The sequence below is a fragment of the Oryzias latipes genome, chromosome 2, assembly GCF_002234675.1.
Source record: "Oryzias latipes chromosome 2, ASM223467v1".
In the NCBI taxonomy this organism is placed as follows: Eukaryota; Metazoa; Chordata; class Actinopteri; order Beloniformes; family Adrianichthyidae; genus Oryzias; species Oryzias latipes.
This window is the reverse complement of record NC_019860.2, coordinates 24,748,242-24,766,886: the sequence shown is the minus strand read 5'-3', so window position 1 is coordinate 24,766,886 and position 18,645 is coordinate 24,748,242. Positions and strand designations below refer to the sequence as shown.

At 51.3% G+C, this 18,645-nt stretch overlaps 1 protein-coding gene and 1 long non-coding RNA gene across 3 annotated transcripts; one reads left to right on the top strand and one right to left on the bottom strand.

Moving 5' to 3' along the window:
- Positions 1 to 1,678: 1,678 nt before the first annotated feature.
- On the bottom strand, positions 1,679 to 12,507 carry LOC101161371 (ATP-dependent RNA helicase DDX3X). Of its 2 annotated transcripts, XM_023949165.1 has the most exons (20): positions 12,282 to 12,507; positions 10,946 to 10,997; positions 10,351 to 10,398; positions 10,077 to 10,130; positions 9,817 to 9,996; positions 6,483 to 6,603; positions 6,302 to 6,415; positions 6,047 to 6,146; positions 5,846 to 5,981; positions 5,684 to 5,781; positions 5,513 to 5,611; positions 5,281 to 5,441; positions 5,071 to 5,215; positions 4,857 to 5,001; positions 3,975 to 4,025; positions 3,585 to 3,766; positions 3,401 to 3,518; positions 3,168 to 3,321; positions 2,965 to 3,089; positions 1,679 to 2,885 (listed from the first exon to the last, which is right to left on the bottom strand). In XM_023949165.1, exons 1-20 carry the CDS (start codon positions 12,324 to 12,326, stop codon positions 2,806 to 2,808), a joined length of 2,208 nt encoding a protein of 735 aa, XP_023804933.1. In that variant the 5' UTR covers positions 12,327 to 12,507; the 3' UTR covers positions 1,679 to 2,805. The 2 variants fall into 2 exon arrangements, with proteins under 2 accessions (XP_023804933.1, XP_023804938.1); XM_023949170.1 differs by lacking the exon at positions 3,975 to 4,025.
- Positions 11,004 to 15,562, top strand: LOC110014175. Its single transcript, XR_002289294.1, has 2 exons — positions 11,004 to 12,207; positions 14,648 to 15,562. It is a non-coding gene; the product is annotated as an uncharacterized LOC110014175 (long non-coding RNA).
- The last annotated feature ends 3,083 nt before the right edge of the window (positions 15,563 to 18,645 follow it).

Genomic DNA, 18,645 nt, shown 5'->3' with positions numbered 1-18,645 from the left:
GCAGCCTCTGGCGGCGGCGACGCCCACAGAGATGCAAACACAACATTGAAAGACGGCGCTTTAAAGATGACCACAGTGTCCACAACCGGGCCGCCCAGCAGAACCACACCCCCAAACCGGGTCCAGGTCTGGGGGGTTCTGTGGGTTTATACAAACCGGTGTTGGGTGGTTCCGGTTTAGTCCAGACCCTGAATCCAGACCCTGTTGGGTTTTCCTCTCAGACCAGCAGCAGTATCAGTTTTTTAAATCAGACCTAACATGGGGGGGGTGGGGGGTCAGTGGGTGGAGCATCAGAGACCCCCCCCCCCCCCCCCCCTTCACCTGTGGTAAAGGCAGGTTCCCCCCCTGAGAATAGAGCTGCATCTGAACTGGAAACACCCCCGAGGACCTGTATGGTCCTCGGGGGTGGGTTAGGGTTAGGTTAAAAGGTTAAAGGTGGGAGCTCATGTTTGGTCAGCAGGTGAAGTCTGCAGCACTATGAAGCCCCGCCCACTGCAGCAGCTGCCACGCCCCCAGGAAATAGAAATGTGACTGTTGGCAGCGACGCCCCGCGGTTCTGTTTGGACCGGGCCTCAGGAGAACCTGGACTTCTGTGTCAGCGTATAAAAATAAAGATTTCTCCAAAATGTCCCACAGCTCAAGCAGAACCAAACCCAACGGGCCTGGAAGAAACCCAGCACCAGAACCGCCCCCCCTTTCACCTGTCAGGTGTGTTTTCTACATGACTGAGGGTCCCCCTGGTAGCTGTCATCCAGAGGGGGGGGGGGGGGGGGGGGGTCATCTTCATCAGGAGCAGGTGACAAAGATCCAACCCACTACAGACCGCTCCATCAGAGCCGGACCGGGGGGGTTAAGGCATCAAAGGATCTACAGAAACTGGAAAACTAAAGTGCATTCAGAACATTCATTCCACCTTAAATCCTCAGTCACCTTAAGACTCAACTACAAAAACACTGATGACATCACAGTGGGGGGCGGATCCTAACCTCTACCGTTAGCCTTTGAGCAAACTAGCATCATGCCAGAAACCACAAAAACGGGTTTTGAAACATCAGGACGTCTGACAGGAAATGGGACGAACCTCAGCGAGGAAACCCCGCCTCCATCTGGAAACCCCGCCCCATAAGGGACCTCAGCGAAGAACCCTTCCCCCATGACGAACCTCAGCGAAGAAACGCCGCCTCCATGAGGAAACCCCGCCCCCATGAAGAACTTCAGTGAGGAAACCACGCCCCTGATGAATTTGAACGACACAAACCAAACTGCATTTGTGTTCAGCTGTTTTAGTGAACTACCACCAAATTACTGGAGCCCTTCAGTCTGCAAGGCTCCATGGAGGAGGACACGCCTCCTCTGACCCCCACCCAGCAGGAAACTACACGGACAGGGGGGTCCGTGTTCTGCAGGACAGAGCCAAACTATTGGAAGAACCTCACAGTTCCAGCACCTCCTCCTAAGGCAGCTCCTCCCTGCACCTCCTTCACCATCTTCTTCATGGTTCCTCCTTCAGGTTCACACATGACTGGTTCTCCTCTGGAGCTTACAGCACCTCCTCCCTTTGGTCCGTCTGCCCTCTGGCTCCTCCCTCTAGCTCCTCCCACCAGCTCCTCCATGTGGCCAAAGAACAACAGAGGTCTCCCCGCCGTCGTCCATCTCTAAACAGAAGAAACTCACAGCATTGATGTCAGACGTCCTTTTATTCACATCTGAGCTCCTGGACCCCCCCTCCCCCAGCCTGGAGGAGCTGCTGGAGCTCCTCCAGGCTGGGGTGGGGGGGGTGGGTCTGTGTGCTGTGGTTCTGTCTTCTGGATGTTCCACTGTTCCACGCTCATCCCTGTTCCTCCAGATGTTTGAGGTCACAGATACCTGCCCCCCCCAGGAACAGGAACTTCCTGTGATGGGAGGAGCCTCAGGTGGGTGGGCGTGGACTGTCTACACTGTGAACCCTCTAAGCCCCCCCCTGAGAGAGCCGACCCCCCCCCCCCCCCCCCATGCTGCCCAAAACCTGAAAGAGACCGAAGCTGCAGAACCCCCCATAACCCCCCCACTTTGCCGTCAGGACGGTTCCATGAGCCGGACTCTGTAGCAAACATCTGGCCCCCCCCAGAACCACCAGCGTCCAGCAGCACACATAGGGTGGGGGTCCGGAAGAAGCAGAAGAGCCCCTTCATCTGCTAGCAGCTGGGGGGTTGGGGGGGACGACGGCAGGATCCGTCCTGATCCGGTTTGTTCTGAGGGAAATCTTAACCCTGACCCCCCCTGCATGAACAGCTGCTGGGGGGGGCAGCTTTTAGTTTTGCCGGGGTGTGATGTAGTCCCAGCCCGGCTGGTTCTGGGGGGGGCAGACCTGTTGGAACCGGGTCGGTCTGACATCATGGACCCGATTCTTTAGGCACAGAACTCTGGTCCTCTGGGCCTCAGGACCCCCCCACCAGGACCGCTCCAGACCACATCATCAAGGCTGAATGTTCTGTTGAAGGAGGCGGAGCTTAGCCGGCGCTGAAGGATCAGAACCGTTCTGGACCCGACCCACTGCTGGAACTTCAATGGAGACACTAAGAACCAATGAAAAAGCAAAGTCTCTCATGGAGGGGTCTTCACCCCCCCATCCTTCAGGACACCTGAGAGGGGGCGTGGCCTCCCTCAGTCGGAGTCTAGAGTCCCTTCATTGGCCGACGTGAAGAAGGGCGGAGCTTCAACCCACCAGAAGTCTACGGCTAAGAAACAGACATGGGGGGGGTATATATTTGGTCACATGCATGTGGGGGTCTGAAGGGTGGTGGGGGTGAAGACGACACGGGGCGCTTAGCTGCCCCACCAGTCCACTTGAGAGTGGGAGTAGTTGCCCCCGTAGCCGTCGCTGGTGTAGAAGTTCCCAAATCCTCCTGGGAGGAACAGGAAACAGTTCTCAGGAAACCGCTTTTCAAAATAAAAGCCTGCACTACACAGTTCTGTGGGGCTCACCGGTTCCAAACCCGCGGTTTCCCACGTGCACCCCCTGGTTGCGTCCACCACGCCCGCCAAATCCCCCTGCGCCGCCCCCGGCGGTGGTCTGGCGGTAGTCCCGCGCCCCGAAGCCTCCGGCGAACCTGGACACCAGAACACAAAGAGCTGGTGACGGCTGTGGCGCCACGGGGGCCGCCGGGACGCGTGGAGGGGGCGGGCACCTCTTGGAGCGCCCCCTGCTGGTGCTCTTGTGCTGGTGCTCGTACGCCAGGCTCTCCAGCCACGACGGCACCTCCTGTTTGGCCTCCACCAGGATGTCCAGCAGGTCTTTGGTGATGTTCCCGTTCTTGTCGTTGAAGAAGGACGTGGCCAGACCTGCGGGAACACCGGGGGGGCGCACCATCAAAGCTCCGCCTCTTTTGACAGAACCTCGCTGGCGTTCGCTGGCGCTCACCCAGGTTCCCCACGCGGCCGGTGCGCCCAATGCGGTGGACGTACTCCTCGATGTCGCTGGGAAGGTCAAAGTTGATGACGTGCTTGACGTTGGAGATGTCCAGACCGCGTGCCGCCACCTGAGGACAGGACAGTCAGGACCCGCCCGCCGCACCACCCCAGCCCGCCCGCCGCTCCGTGCTCACCGCCGTAGCCACCAGGATGGGACACTTCCCCGACCGGAACTGGCTCAGCGCCTCCTCCCGGTCCCGCTGGGAGCGGTCGCCGTGGATACTGGTGCAGGCGTAGCCCTCCCGGTACAGGAAGTCCTCCAGGGCGTCCGCCCCCTTCTTGGTCTCCACAAACACCAGAGTCAGCGAGTCCTTCCCTGTGGACCAGAGGAGCCGGTCCTGAAGCCGCTTCGGACGGAACCAGAATCTGAACCCCCGGGTCACAGCCGCAGGGGTGAAGCATGCAGACATCCGCTCGCCCCCCTCCCTCCCCCAGGAAGCTGCATGCAGAGATCACACAACACGGACCACACAACCGCCATGCTCGTATGAGCGGGCACAGGAGGGGGCGGAGCCAGAGCTTACCGGGCTTCTCCACGCCGTCTCCACAGCCGTCCTGCACCTCGGTGGGGATGACTTGAGATAAAACGACACCAAACGTTCACATCTGACTGTGTTCCTGACAGAAGGTCACGGGCGCCGTCTCTGTGTGCTGTTACCCACAATGCAAAGCAACGACCCCCCCGGTTCAACGCTCAGACGGCGTTCAAGGCATTCAGATGTTTTCACACCGGTATGCCGTTCACGCGTCAGATTACTGATCGCCGCCGCCTCCCGGCCACGGAGCCGCCGCCTACGGTTTCTGGACATTCAGGTGCCACATCCTGGAAAACGTCCGTTTGTGGTCCAGTTTGAGAGCTAACCCGCTGGAGGTACATAAAACTAAATCTGGAGGCTCTTTCTATCATCGTCTCCATGACAACAACAAACATGGAGCTGAGGCGGCGGCGGCCGCCATGACGGCACCGCTCTCCGTCCGCCAACCGCCCACAGGCCAGCATGGCGAGTGCCGCTGCTCAGGATCCTCTTCCTCTGCTCTCTATCTGTGCAGAGTTTCCGGGTGTCCAGGGTGCTGGAGTTACTGAACGCCGCCGGCCAGGGTCCATCTGGACCACGGGCGCCGTCTTAGCAGACTCAAACGCTCAACAGTAACCAGGACGGCCTCTGGGAACCCGCGGGCCCAGCGGCTGAAGAAAACGGATGGAGGTTCAGGATGAAAATCTGCATCCAGCAGCTGTATTGGATTAATTTTTCTAGCCTTTGCTTGAGTCACGTCCCTAAAGCCGAGTCCCTGATTGGTTGATGCGGCGCGCCCAACCAATACATTTTAAAATGTAGACTTTTACTTTGAAACACTTCCTGTTCCGTCCCTGAGTGGTGGGCGTGGCCAGAGGCCGTCCCGCTCACCTGTGGCACTCAGCAGGTCCAGCAGGAAGGACCTCTTGTCGCTCTCCTCCACCCACACCACCTTCTGGGTGATGTTCTCGGAGGTGGAGCCCACTCTGCCCACCGCCAGGAAGATGTAGTCCTCCAGGAAGTCCCTCGCCAGGATCTGCACAGACCACGTTCACGAGCACGCTCTGTAGGGGAGGAGCCTGACTCTGGGGCGGGGACGGCTCACCTGGATCTCTTTGGGGAAGGTGGCGCTGAACATCAGTGTCTGCCTGATGCCCTTGTGTGGCATGGTGTCTTGCTCCACGATGCGGCGGATCTGAGGTTCGAATCCCATGTCCAGCATGCGGTCCGCCTCGTCCAGGATGAGGTAGCTGTGGGACGGCACCGCTGAAACATCACCGCGACCCCTGAAAGCCCCGCCCCCGCCCCGACTCACTTGCAGTAGTCCAGGCCGATCTTGCCCCGCTCCATCATGTCCACCAGCCGTCCCGGCGTGGCCACCAGCAGGTGGCAGCCCCGCTCCAGGTCCCGGATCTGCTGGCCGATGTCGGCACCTCCGTACACCACGCAGGGCCGCACTCTGGACCGGTAGGAGAACTGGACAGAGCCACAGCGTGTCTGTGAGACGGCCGGACCCGGGGCGGGTTCTGGGCGGCGGCGGCGGTTACCTTCCGGGCCTCGTCGTAGATCTGCAGGGCCAGCTCCCGGGTGGGGGCCAGAACCAGCGCGATGGGGTACTGCTTACGGCGGCCGTACTTCCCATTGTCCTGCGGGGAGGCCAGAGTTGGGCGTCACATGGGAGCTCCGCCTCCTGCTCCTTGAGCCTGGCGTCCGCTCACCGTTCCCGAGGCTTTGGCGGCGTTCAGGGCTTCTCCTGGTCCGTCCGTGTAGATCTGGCTGAGGATGGGCAGAAGGAACGCCGCCGTCTTCCCCGAGCCTGAAACACAGACCATCAGTCTCTGCAGAGGCGTGGCTCCAGAGCCAGTGGGGGGCGGTCCCACCTGTCTGGGCGCACGCCATCAGGTCCCTCTTGGACTTGATGATGGGGATGGCGTATTTCTGGACGGGGGTGGGTCTGGTGTAGCGGGTCAGAGCCACGTTCCCCATGATGATCTCCCCCATGTCTATGTCCTGAAACTGGGGGTGGGGGGGTTACACACACAGACACAGGACCCCCCCATGCTAGAGGTGGGGCAGCTTACGCTCTCGATGTGGTGGGGGCAGTTCTGCCCCGTCGCCTCCACCGGGATGTCGTCGTATTTCTCAAAGTTGATCCCCGTGTTGCTGCCGGAAAACAACTCACTGCACACACACACAAACAGAGCACACACACACACACATACGGAAACACACACAGACGGAAACACAAACACACACACACACACACGCACACACACAGCTGATGAACAGAACCCCTCAGAACCTACTAGGACCGGGTTCTGGAACCACAGACTCACTGTTCCAGACGCTCGTTCCTCTGCGTGGGTTTGGACCAGTCCCCGTCGTCTCTGGACTCCTCCACCCAGCGGCTGTTCCCGGCCCCCCCCGCTCCGAATCCGCTGTGTTCATACCTGGAACGGCACGGCGGCTAAAGCGGCGGCTAAAGCGGCGTGAGCCCTCCGGTGTTCGGCGCCTCACCTTCCTCTGTTGGCGGTCCCGCGGTCGTTGAAGAAGGCGGACTTGCCCCGGTTGTTGCTGAAGCTGCCGTAGGCGTCCTTGGTGGGGGTCCATCCTCCTGCATCTGAAGGCACAGCTGCTGCTGTAAGAACCGCCGGAGAACAGCAGCTAGTGGGTTCTACAAGTCATTCTAGTACACAAAGGTCTGGGTACTCTCACTGTGTACTTTTTGAGGTACAAAGGCAGAGTATTTTGGACTGTGTCCACTTTGAGATTGAATGCAGTGACTGTGGTGCAGAATTCCAGTTAGTCCGTCCTGGTTCTACACGTCCTGCACGTCATCTGACCAGGATTTGTTTACCTCCACTGTGTCTGTTAGTTATTTATACACAAACATATCAGTTGTCATTTGTACTGACATTGGGATGTCATTCGGGCTCTAGATGCAGCCGGATGGTGACAAAGAGAGGCAAGGTTGTCCACACAGAAGGGGTCTCACTCCCAGAAGGAACAATAGCAGACATCGAGGACAGTTACAAGTACCTTGGAATTCCACAGACAAATGGCAACCTGGAGCAGGCAACAAGGCAAGCTGCAACAGCTAAATACCTCCAACGAGTAAGGCAAGTCCTGAGAAGCCAGCTCAATGGCAAAAATAAGACCCGGGCAATAAACAGACCCAAGGTGTGGATCTACCACACAAGACAAGGCCCAAGGTGTGGATCTACCACACCAGACAAGGCCCAAGGTGTGGATCTACCACACATGACAAGGCCCAAGGTGTAGATCTCCCACACATGACAAGGCCCAAGGTGTGGATCTACCACACCAGACAAGACCCAAGGTGTAGATCTACCACACCAGACAAGACCCAAGGTGTAGATCTACCACACCAGACAAGACCCAAGGTGTGGATCTACCACACATGACAAGGCCCAAGGTGTAGATCTCCCACACATGACAAGGCCCAAGGTGTGGATCTACCACACAAGACAAGGCCCAAGGTGTGGATCTACCACACCAGACAAGGCCCAAGGTGTGGATCTACCACACATGACAAGGCCCAAGGTGTGGATCTACCACACCAGACAAGGCCCAAGGTGTGGATCTACCACACATGACAAGGCCCAAGGTGTAGATCTCCCACACATGACAAGGCCCAAGGTGTGGATCTACCACACAAGACAAGGCCCAAGGTGTGGATCTACCACACCAGACAAGGCCCAAGGTGTGGATCTACCACACATGACAAGGCCCAAGGTGTGGATCTACCACACCAGACAAGGCCCAAGGTGTAGATCTCCCACACATGACAAGGCCCAAGGTGTGGATCTACCACACAAGACAAGGCCCAAGGTGTGGATCTACCACACAAGACAAGGCCCAAGGTGTGGATCTACCACACCAGACAAGGCCCAAGGTGTGGATCTACCACACATGACAAGGCCCAAGGTGTAGATCTCCCACACATGACAAGGCCCAAGGTGTGGATCTACCACACCAGACAAGACCCAAGGTGTAGATCTACCACACCAGACAAGACCCAAGGTGTAGATCTACCACACCAGACAAGACCCAAGGTGTGGATCTACCACACATGACAAGGCCCAAGGTGTAGATCTCCCACACATGACAAGGCCCAAGGTGTGGATCTACCACACCAGACAAGACCCAAGGTGTAGATCTACCACACCAGACAAGACCCAAGGTGTAGATCTACCACACCAGACAAGACCCAAGGTGTAGATCTACCACACCAGACAAGACCCAAGGTGTGGATCTACCACACATGACAAGGCCCAAGGTGTAGATCTCCCACACATGACAAGGCCCAAGGTGTGGATCTACCACACATGACAAGGCCCAAGGTGTAGATCTCCCACACATGACAAGGCCCAAGGTGTGGATCTACCACACCAGACAAGACCCAAGGTGTAGATCTACCACACCAGACAAAACCCAAGGTGTAGATCTACCACACCAGACAAGACCCAAGGTGTAGATCTACCACACCAGACAAGACCCAAGGTGTAGATCTACCACACAAGACAAGGCCCAAGGTGTAGAATCTACCACACCAGACAAGACCCAAGGTGTAGATCTACCACACAAGACAAGACCCAAGGTGTAGATCTACCACACCAGACAAGACCCAAGGTGTAGATCTACCACACCAGACAAGACCCAAGGTGTAGATCTACCACACCAGACAAGACCCAAGGTGTAGATCTACCACACCAGACAAGACCCAAGGTGTAGATCTACCACACCAGACAAGACCCAAGGTGTAGATCTACCACACAAGACAAGACCCAAGGTGTAGATCTACCACACCAGACAAGACCCAAGGTGTAGATCTACCACACCAGACAAGACCCAAGGTGTAGATCTACCACACAAGACAAGACCCAAGGTGTAGATCTACCACACCAGACAAGACCCAAAGTGTAGGCTGTGCAAAGAGGCGCCTGAAACAATCCAGCACATAACTGCAGGACGTAAGATGCTGGCAGGTAAAGCATACATGGAGCGCCACAATCAAGTGGCTGGAATAATATACAGGAACATGTGTGCAGAATATGGACTAGAAACCCCAAGTTCAAAATGGGAAACACCTCTGAAGGTGGTAGAGAATGAAAGGGCAAAGATCCTGTGGGACTTCCAGATCTAGACTGATAGGATGGTGATGGAGAACCAACCAGACATTGTAGTGGTGGATAAAGAACAGAGGAAAGCCGTTGTGGTGGATGTGGCAGTGCCAAGCGATGGGAACATCAGGAAGAAGGAACATGAGAAACTGGAGAAATACCAGGGACTCAGAGAAGAACTGGAGAAAGCCTGGAAAGTGAAGGTGACAGTGGTGCCTGTGGTAATTGGAGCACTGGGGGCAGTAACCCCCAAGCTGGAGGAGGGGCTACAACAGATACCTGGAAAGACCTCAGACCTCTCAGTCCAGAAAAGAACAGGAACAGCTGAGATACTGCAGGACCCTCAAGCTCCCAGGCCTCTGGTAGAGGACCCCAGCTTGGAGGAGAAACCACCACTTAGGGGGAGGGGTCGTGGTTTTTACTGATATAAAGGTGGATGTTTTGGAGCTTGTCGTCTCATGCTAAAACAGAGTGGGAACCCCTGATTTCAACCAAATCTCTTCACCTGACGTCCACTGAAGCTGAAAACCATAGAAGTAGAGCAAACCGGTCTCCAAGGCGCCCCGGCCAACGATTGAGGGTTTTTGTTGATGTCAATCATTTCAAACATGTTTAGTTTATTAATGATGGCTAATGTTTCCTGACTTAGAGAGAAAAGGAGATGAGAGGTAAACAAACACTGTTGGTTCAGCCCCCCCCGTACCCACCAAAGCCCATGGGCTGTGCCGGGTTTATGGGGTTGAAGGATCCGCCCCTGTTGCCGCGGTAACCACCCACTCCGCCTCGGCCCCGCTCCATGCGGGGCGGGCCGCGGTTGAAGGCGTTCCCGGCGAGGCGGTTGTCATGGAAACCGTTGACGAAGCCGCCGCGGCCTCCGTCCCACCCGTCTGCCGGAGAGAACAGGTGGAGGTGATCAGAGGAAGAGCCGTGGCTCCGCCCTAACGCCAACGCCGCAGGGGGGACTCACATCCGGCCGCGATGGTGTAGCCGCCCGGTCGTCCCGCCGCAAAGGCGTTCCCTACTGAACACAGACGGAGAACGTCACAGGTTCTGAGCGACCAGAACCGACCCGACAGCTACAGGGGAACACCGGCTGTTCTCCAGGTTCTGAATCAAGGTTCCTGAAAGGTTCTCAACTTAATCTGTTAATCCCACCAGAACAAAACAGAACCCTTGTTCCAGAGAAACCGTCCCGCTCCGGAAACGGGACGGCGTCCCGGCGGCAGAACGCTCTGACTCACCGTTCTTGGACACATCTTTGGTCCGCAGATGTGGAGGAATATATCGTCCTGGAAGACGGAGAACAGAGTCACTGCCTCTGACAGGAGGAATAGATTACAAAAGTAATCCAGATTACTCTCTGCTTCAAAGTCCTCCTCTGAAGAAGATCCTGATTTAGAGTTTCTGTCCTGTTCTAGAGGAAATCTTCTATGAAAGAGAACAAAATCCTAAAAACATTTCATTTCTGCTTCAAACTGTCGTCTCCGTTTCTGTGTCGCTAAACAGAAACTGTGGAGAACAGAGACTGCCAGTCCTGACATTTATGCCCCCCCCCCCCCCTCCTGTCAAGCTCTGCACTCATGTTAGACCTAGCAGAAAGGGGGGGTAAAGGGCGGAGCTCCAACGGCCACGCCCACATGGAGGAGGATTTGGAACCAGAGGTTTCAGAGAAACATGATCTGAAGACGTTTAGGGTTTTGGTGAAAACACCACTGGGAGGGGGTTTCTTTAAATCATCATGGGGGGGTTGAGGCAGGAGCGTCATGACACTTCCATGTTCTGATGGTTCTAGGTGGTGTGGATCTGGAACCCAGAGGAACTTCTCCGGCTGCTTACTGTTAGTACCTCCCCCTTGTCCATCCGGGGCGCTCAGGTCCAGAACGGCGAGCTGCAACACAAAGACAGACGCTTCACGTTCCTGTGGAGCAGCAGAACCGCAGCAGAACCACCACATGTTCTATGGGTTCTTATCATCAGAACCTGAACTCCTGGACTGAACCGGCGCAGTTTTGTTTAAACCCAGAAACCCTGCAGATGTCTGAAAGGGGGCGTGGCCACTCTTTCAGGTGAGTCCACCTGTGCTCAGACGGTTTCCTCCCTCAGAACCGCTGGAAGCAGACGGTTTTGCTGGAGAACCGACTCAGTGTTCTGTGTTTATGAATAAAGGTTTCAATCAATCATTTTTGACAGTCAGGTACAAAGAAAACAAGAAATCCTTTCAGTTCAGCTTTAATGAGGTTAGTTTTCACTCATGGAAACTGTTGATTTATTTACCTTTTAAGGTTCATATTTTTGATGTTTACATGTTTCAGTTTTTATTCCTAAACAAAGATGTGGTTTAAAGGAAAACTTTATTCCTACTCTGTAATTAGAAATAAACACTTTTAAGCTCCTGGATACAGAACATTGAGTCTCACTTCAAACTCTATAAACATTATTTTGTTTTCAATCAGAAGAAGAATAACTGTGGTGTTTATGTCATTTTATAAAATAATTGATTTTATTTTCTAAAGTTGTTCTCGTCTGTTTTTCAGACTTTATTAAACTATTTAAATAAAAAATGTTTGTTGTTTTTCTGGAATCGGAACAGAAACGGTTCCTTTCTGCCGGAAACGCTCCGTAAATGTCGCGGCTCTTTCAGGTGAATTTAGGAGGCGCGCGGACGCGGGCGCGCGCCCCGCTTCGGGTCAGCTCCGGACGGTTCGGCTTCATTAAACAGAACATCGAGTACTTTCTGGATCCGGACTGGTTTCCGCGGTGACGCAGATGAAATTGACTCTGTTTTGTCCCTTCTGCGCTTCCGTAATCGTCGTTTACCGCTACTTTGATGCTGGGATGGAAATCTGCGATGTTTTCTCTTCCATCCTCTCCGCGGGTGCGTTACATATGTTCACCCGGGGAGCCCGCCTGCGCAGGGGGGTCCCCTTTAGCCCCTACTTCCTCCTCAGTTCCGGTTTTAAATCGGTTAGCCCCCCCGCTCAGACACAATCCCGTCGTTTAAACCCCGCAGGACGGACGCCGGGACGGTCCCGCACCCCTCCCGGTCTGGACGCGGACACTGAGCAGACGTTTGGAGCGGACCCGCGAACCCCAGCTCGGTGAGCGGCAGGCTAACTAACGTGCGTCCCCCGGCGGTCTCGCGCGCCAGCCCCCACCTGAGCGGTGGGCTCACCTGCTGCTCCAGCGCGTGGGCGTTTTCGACGGCCACATGACTCATCACTAAGGAGTACGGGGGGAAAATGTTGGCGCCGGGGAAGGACCTCTTTGTGTGCCGGTTTGTTGTTGTTTGTCTCTGCCTCGCGCCGGTCTCCGTGGTGACGTCAGCCTGTTGTTATTTCATTTGGCGGCAGAACGAGGCGGTTCTGGAATCAAGGTGCGTTCGGGGCGGAATTCGGGCTCAAATCCGGAGTTTGGAGCGCGAGGGGAGAGGATAACGGCGGCGGCGGCGGCTGCTGCAGACCCGGCGGAGGCTGAGTGACGCGCTCGCGGAGGAAGCGGCGGAAGCGACATTTCACAATAAAAGCTTTGAGTGGAGCTCACAAAAACAAAAGCGGAGAACAGGAACCAAAAAGAGCTGAAAACTATGGAGTCCTATACTGTTCATAATTAAATAAATAAATATTTAATTCAATAAATAAATATGACGTCATGCAAATACACAATCAACCAATAAATCTCTCATAAATATATAAAAAGATCATGAAATTGTGAAAAACCTGCACACTGATTTTAAATTAGCCATTGTATTATTCAATATATTTCATTTTGCTTTAAAAACATGTTCATTATTTTAAAACAGCATTTTAAAAATATTCATTTTAATCATGTGGAATATATTGTAATTTTTTGTCTTTTTTCAGAACCTCGGATTTCAAAATCAATATTTTCCAAAGTAGCTTTGTTTTTATTTAATGTTGCTGTTTTTCACAATGGCTGATTTATTTCATGAAGAGCTTTTTCAGGAGAATGGGTCTGTCTGTCAATCAAACTAGACAAGGCGGAGACACTTTTGTGATTGGCTATTCCTTTACCCAGACATGAGCAGCAGCACCCTAACTCCCCTGACTACATCGATCGAAGATGCTTCAGCAAACGTGATGGCGCAATGCACACCCCTCAACACTAGGGGGAGTATGCATCTCAACACATCCACAGTGTTACAAGAAATTGGGCAGTTTTGGTTCTAAATTTGCAGATAAAAGTGGCTTTGGGCGAGTGTGCATAATCCAGGTGATTTTGTGGTCGGTTTGGCAATTTTCATCTTCTCATGAACGTATAGTAGTGGTCTAAGTTAGGCTGAGTGGTTGTTGGAGTTCCACTAAGCTTCTATGAACTGGAGTTTCCATGAACGCACCATGCCGCGTGTGGGAGGGGCAACAAGCTAATGTTTTTAGCCTTATAGCCACATGGAGCGGTTGCTTGTGCTTATCTCAGTAACAATGCATGGATGCACAATGAACAGGGAGAGTGTTAAGATGTCAGAAACGTCATCGCAGGAAAGGTTAAACATTTTTCTTGAGAGGGAAAAATAAAACCAGAGGACCTGATTATAATCATTGTCTCATTGAAAATAGAAAAATATCATAAGGTTCAGGAGGCCCGAGCAGGCTTGTCCCGCTTTGCACAGCTGCCTGGTCTCACTCTGTCGATCCTCCTGCGAGCCGACATGTGTCACGATGTGAGCTGTGAGTGAATGGCGTAAGAATGAGGAGTGTGAAAGATGTTGACGACCGGAGCTCCTTTGTGGTTTGGTCCACACAAACCCTCAAACTACAAAAACAGAGTCGTGGATGTTTGTATCTTCTGCAGCAGACAGTTTGTCTCTATTTGATCCTCTAATGTCAGCAAAGCCTCGTGGATATCGCTGAAATATGTCATCTCTCTGACTGGCACACCGCTGAGCGGGTATCGAGGAATATGAGTCGACTTCCATGGATCAGCCAATGAGCGTTTAGATCCCGCCCACTTTCACTGATTGACAGAAAGACCCATTCTGCTGAAAAAGCTCTTCATGAAATAAATACGCCATTGTGAAAAACAGCAACATGAAATAAAAACAAAGCTACTTTGGAAAATATTCGATTTTGAAATATCAGCTTCTGAAAAAAGACAGAATTATAGTAAAATTCAACATGATTAAAAATGAATATTTTAAAATGCTGTTTTAAAATAATGAACATGTTTTTAAAGCAAAATGAAATATATTGAATAATACAATGGCTAATTTAAAATCAGTGTGCTGGTTTTTCACAATTTCATGATCTTTTTATATATTTATGAGAAATGTATTGGTTGATTGTGTATTTGCATAAGTTCATATTTATTTATTGAATTAAATATTTATTTATTTAATTATGAACAGTATAGGACTCCATAGAAAACATGTTCGATCCGCACCGAGATCAGAATATTGAGGATTTCTATTTTCTAAATATGTAAAAATCAAAGACAAACACGATTCTAATGAAAAATATGCTTTAAAAATGAACATTTCTTCTTTCATTTTTAACAGTGTTAGTTTCTGTCTCCTCTCTGCAGCTTTGCTGGTGGATCTGCTGATGTGCAGAGTCTTTCCTCTGAATGCAGCACGGTTCAGTCAGTCAGTGGGGATCGAACCAACGTCTCCATAACTGTGTCCTCATCAGCAGAAACGTACCCCCCATGTTCCAGGACTGGACCCTCTGTTGGAGCATCTTCCTCATCATCAGCAGTTGCTGCTGTCAGTCCTTCATGTTGATGAAGACGCGTCTGAAGCCTTCATCCTCCTCATGGGCCGCAGAACTTAAGGTTCTGCTGCTCGTTTTCTGGAGGATGGGATGTTCTCCATCAAGCAGACATTTACGGTCAGCTTGTTCCCTTCAGTTTTCTGCTGAACCTGGGGTCCGTTTGTTCCACCCCCCACATGGAGACCTGGTTCTGGAGGTGTTCCTGGTTTCCTGTTGGATCTGCTCGCACGTCCATCTTCAGGGACCTGAGCTCCGCTGACGGCCTGCAGAACCTGCTGGTTCTGCCTGCGTTTCTGGTTCTGCCTGCATTTCTCCTCTCCGTCAGCAGATGGCGCCCAAACCCCACGTGTGGTCTTCATCAGGGATGAAGATCTGATTCTCAGCTTCCATTTCTCATACCAAAGCAGATCCGCTGTTTGAGTCCAGAATTCCTGAAGGTTCTGGTGGTTCTCCTTATCTGGACTGGGTTCTCGTCTCAACATTTATGAAAGCATGAAGGAGAAGGTCCTGCAGTGGGGGGTGGGGAGGGGTCCTGTCTGGAGCTGCTGACAGCAGATGGCAGAAGAAGGGAATGATGGGAAAACGCTCATTAGCATCAGGGAGAGTGTGACTGATGATTTCCCCCGAGCTGCAGAACCATGAGATGGTTCTAGGCTCCGTGCACGTGAGCGTGTGCACGTTTGGACTCCTCTTTTGGGGATTAAAGTCAGTTTTTTTTCTCAGGAAACAGTTTGTTCAGATTTCCTCAAACACCTTCATCCTCCTCCTCCTCCTCCGTCTTTCTCAGCTCCATTCCCATAGCTGTGAATTTCCAGTCCTCATGATCCATTTGCATACGTTTGGTTCCTCGTTTGGTTCCTGAAGGACGCCATCCATACGATGGACCGGTTCAGCCTTCAGTGTGCGTTCACTGGTTTGTGGGAGGAGCCTGAAGACGGACTCAGACACTCGTGTGGCGACGCGAGAACGCCAGAGTTTGAGGACGGGTCTGAAAGGTCCAGTTATGTTTACCTGGACGAGTCCAGAACCGGGTGGGACTGTGGTGTTACACACATTGACACACAATGACACATTTACACACATTGACACACAATGACACACACATTTTCACACATTGACACCTACACACATTCACACACACATTCACACATAGACACAAACATTTACATACATTCACACACACTGACACACACATTCACACACTGACACACACATTCACACACACTGACACACACATCTACACACTGACACACACACTGACACACATTCACACACACTGACACATTTACACACACTGACACATTCACACACACATTTACTCACTCACACATTCACACACTGACACACACATTCACACACACTGACACACACATTTACACACAATCACACACACATTTACACACTGACACACACATACACACACTGACACACACATTCACACACACATTTACACACTGACACACACATACACACACTGACACACACATTTACACACAATCACACACACATTTACACACTGACACACACATACACACACTGACACACACATTTACACACAATCACACACACATTCACACACACTGACACACACCATTAACCCACGAGTCACTGAACGTCTGATCTGCTTCCTTTAGAATAAAACCAGCACATATTCTTCAACGTTTTATTAAATGAAAGTTTTTATGCTGGAATCTCTAAAAGCGTCAAAATTCATAACCTTATCAGCTGGAAGAAAATCAGAAGACAAACTTCAAAAAGGAACAAATCGTGATGAAGATGATGATGAAGATGACAGTATTAGTCTGGATTTTCCTGCTGTTCCGTCTGCAGCCTCTTCATCTTCCGGGCTTGTTGGCTTCATTCCTGCAGGTCTCATCCTCCTCTTCGTCGTCAGGAAATGTGCATCAATAAAAATCTTTTACAAATGTTTTCCCTCACAGCAGGTCTGACCCCCCCCCCCTTAAAATAAAGCATGTTTTTAATTATCTAAAGCAGCTTCATGAGAAAGTCACTCAGCAGGAAAATGAATGGAAGTAAAGAAATAAAAGAGAGATAAAAACAAATAAAGAGCTGCTGAGGCTGAAAGCCTTCAGATGAAGATCCAGAGATTTAGTCAAACGCTGCCGACGGATGAGAAAAGAAAACTAGCTGAGAGACTGGAATGTGCTCCGAAATGTCCTCCATGTTCCCGGGCAGAACTCCATCAGCTCACAACTCCTGCCTTTAGTCTTAACCAGTATAACTCAGTAGAAACCAGTTTAACCCAGTAGAAACCAGTTTGACCCAGTAGAAACCAGTTTAACCCAGTAGAAACCAGTTTAACCCCAGTAGAAACCAGTTTAGACCCAGTAGAAACCAGTTTAGACACAGTAGAAACCAGTTTAACCCAGTAGAAACCAGTTTGACCCAGTAGAAACCAGTTTAACCCAGTAGAAACCAGTTTAACCCCAGTAGAAACCAGTTTAGACCCAGTAGAAACCAGTTTAGACACAGTAGAAACCAGTTTTACCCAGTAGAAACCAGTTAAGACCCAGTAGAAACCAGGTAGAAACCAGTTTAGACCCAGTAGAAACCAGTTTTACCCAGTAGAAACCAGTTTAGACCCAGTAGAAACCAGTTTAGACACAGTAGAAACCAGTTTTACCCAGTAGAAACCAGTTTAGACCCAGTAGAAACCAGATTACACCCAGTAGAAACCAGTTTAAACCCAGTAGAAACCAGTTTAGACACAGTAGAAACCAGTTTAGACACAGTAGAAACCAGTTTAGACCCAGTAGAAACCAGTTTAGACACAGTAGAAACCAGTTTAGACACAGTAGAAACCAGTTTAGACCCAGTAGAAACCAGTTTAGACCCAGTAGAAACCAGTTTTACCCAGTAGAAACCAGTTTAACCCCAGTAGAAACCAGTTTAGACCCAGTAGAAACCAGTTTAGACACAGTAGAAACCAGTTTTACCCAGTAGAAACCAGTTAAGACCCAGTAGAAACCAGGTAGAAACCAGTTTAGACCAAGTAGAAACCAGTTTTACCCAGTAGAAACCAGTTTAGACCCAGTAGAAACCAGTTTAGACACAGTAGAAACCAGTTTTACCCAGTAGAAACCAGTTTAGACCCAGTAGAAACCAGATTACACCCAGTAGAAACCAGTTTAAACCCAGTAGAAACCAGTTTAACCCCAGTAGAAACCAGTTTAGACCCAGTAGAAACCAGTTTAGACCCAGTAGAAACCAGTTAGACCCAGTAAAAACCAGATTACACCCAGTAGAAACCAGGTAGAAACCAGTTTAGACCCAGTAGAAACCAGTTTAAACCCAGTAGAAACCAGTTTAGACCCAGTAGAAACCAGTTTAAACCCAGTAGAAACCAGTTTAACCCCAGTAGAAACCAGTTTAGACCCAGTAGAAACCAGTTAGACCCAGTAGAAACCAGATTACACCCAGTAGAAACCAGGTACAAACCAGTTTAGACCCAGTAGAAACCAGTTTAAACCCAGTAGAAACCAGTTTAAACCCAGTAGAAACCAGTTTAAACCCAGTAAAAACCAGTTTAGACCCAGTAGAAACCAGTTTAAACCCAGTAGAAACCAGTTTAAGCCCAGTAGAAACCAGTTTAAGCCCAGTAGAAACCCAGTAGAAACCAGTTTAGACCCAGTAGAAACCAGTTTAAACCCAGTAGAAACCAGTTTAGACCCAATAGAAACCAGTTTAAACCCAGTAGAAACCAGTTTAAGCCCAGTAGAAACCAGTTTAAACCCAGTAGAAACCAGTTTAAACCCAGTAGAAACCAGTTTAAGCCCAGTAGAAACCCAG

Bases quoted from the DNA above. Each gene is read 5' to 3' on its own strand.
- LOC101161371 (XM_023949165.1), bottom strand. From the start codon at position 12,326: ATGAGTCATGTGGCCGTCGAAAACGCCCACGCGCTGGAGCAGCAG. The intron at 10,131-10,350 runs GTGAGTCAGAGC...GTCTGTGTTCAG, and splicing joins CAAAGATGTGTCCAAGAACG to TAGGGAACGCCTTTGCGGCG. The intron at 6,604-9,816 runs GTGGGTACGGGG...CGGTTCTTACAG, and splicing joins GGCACAGCCCATGGGCTTTG to CAGCAGCTGTGCCTTCAGAT.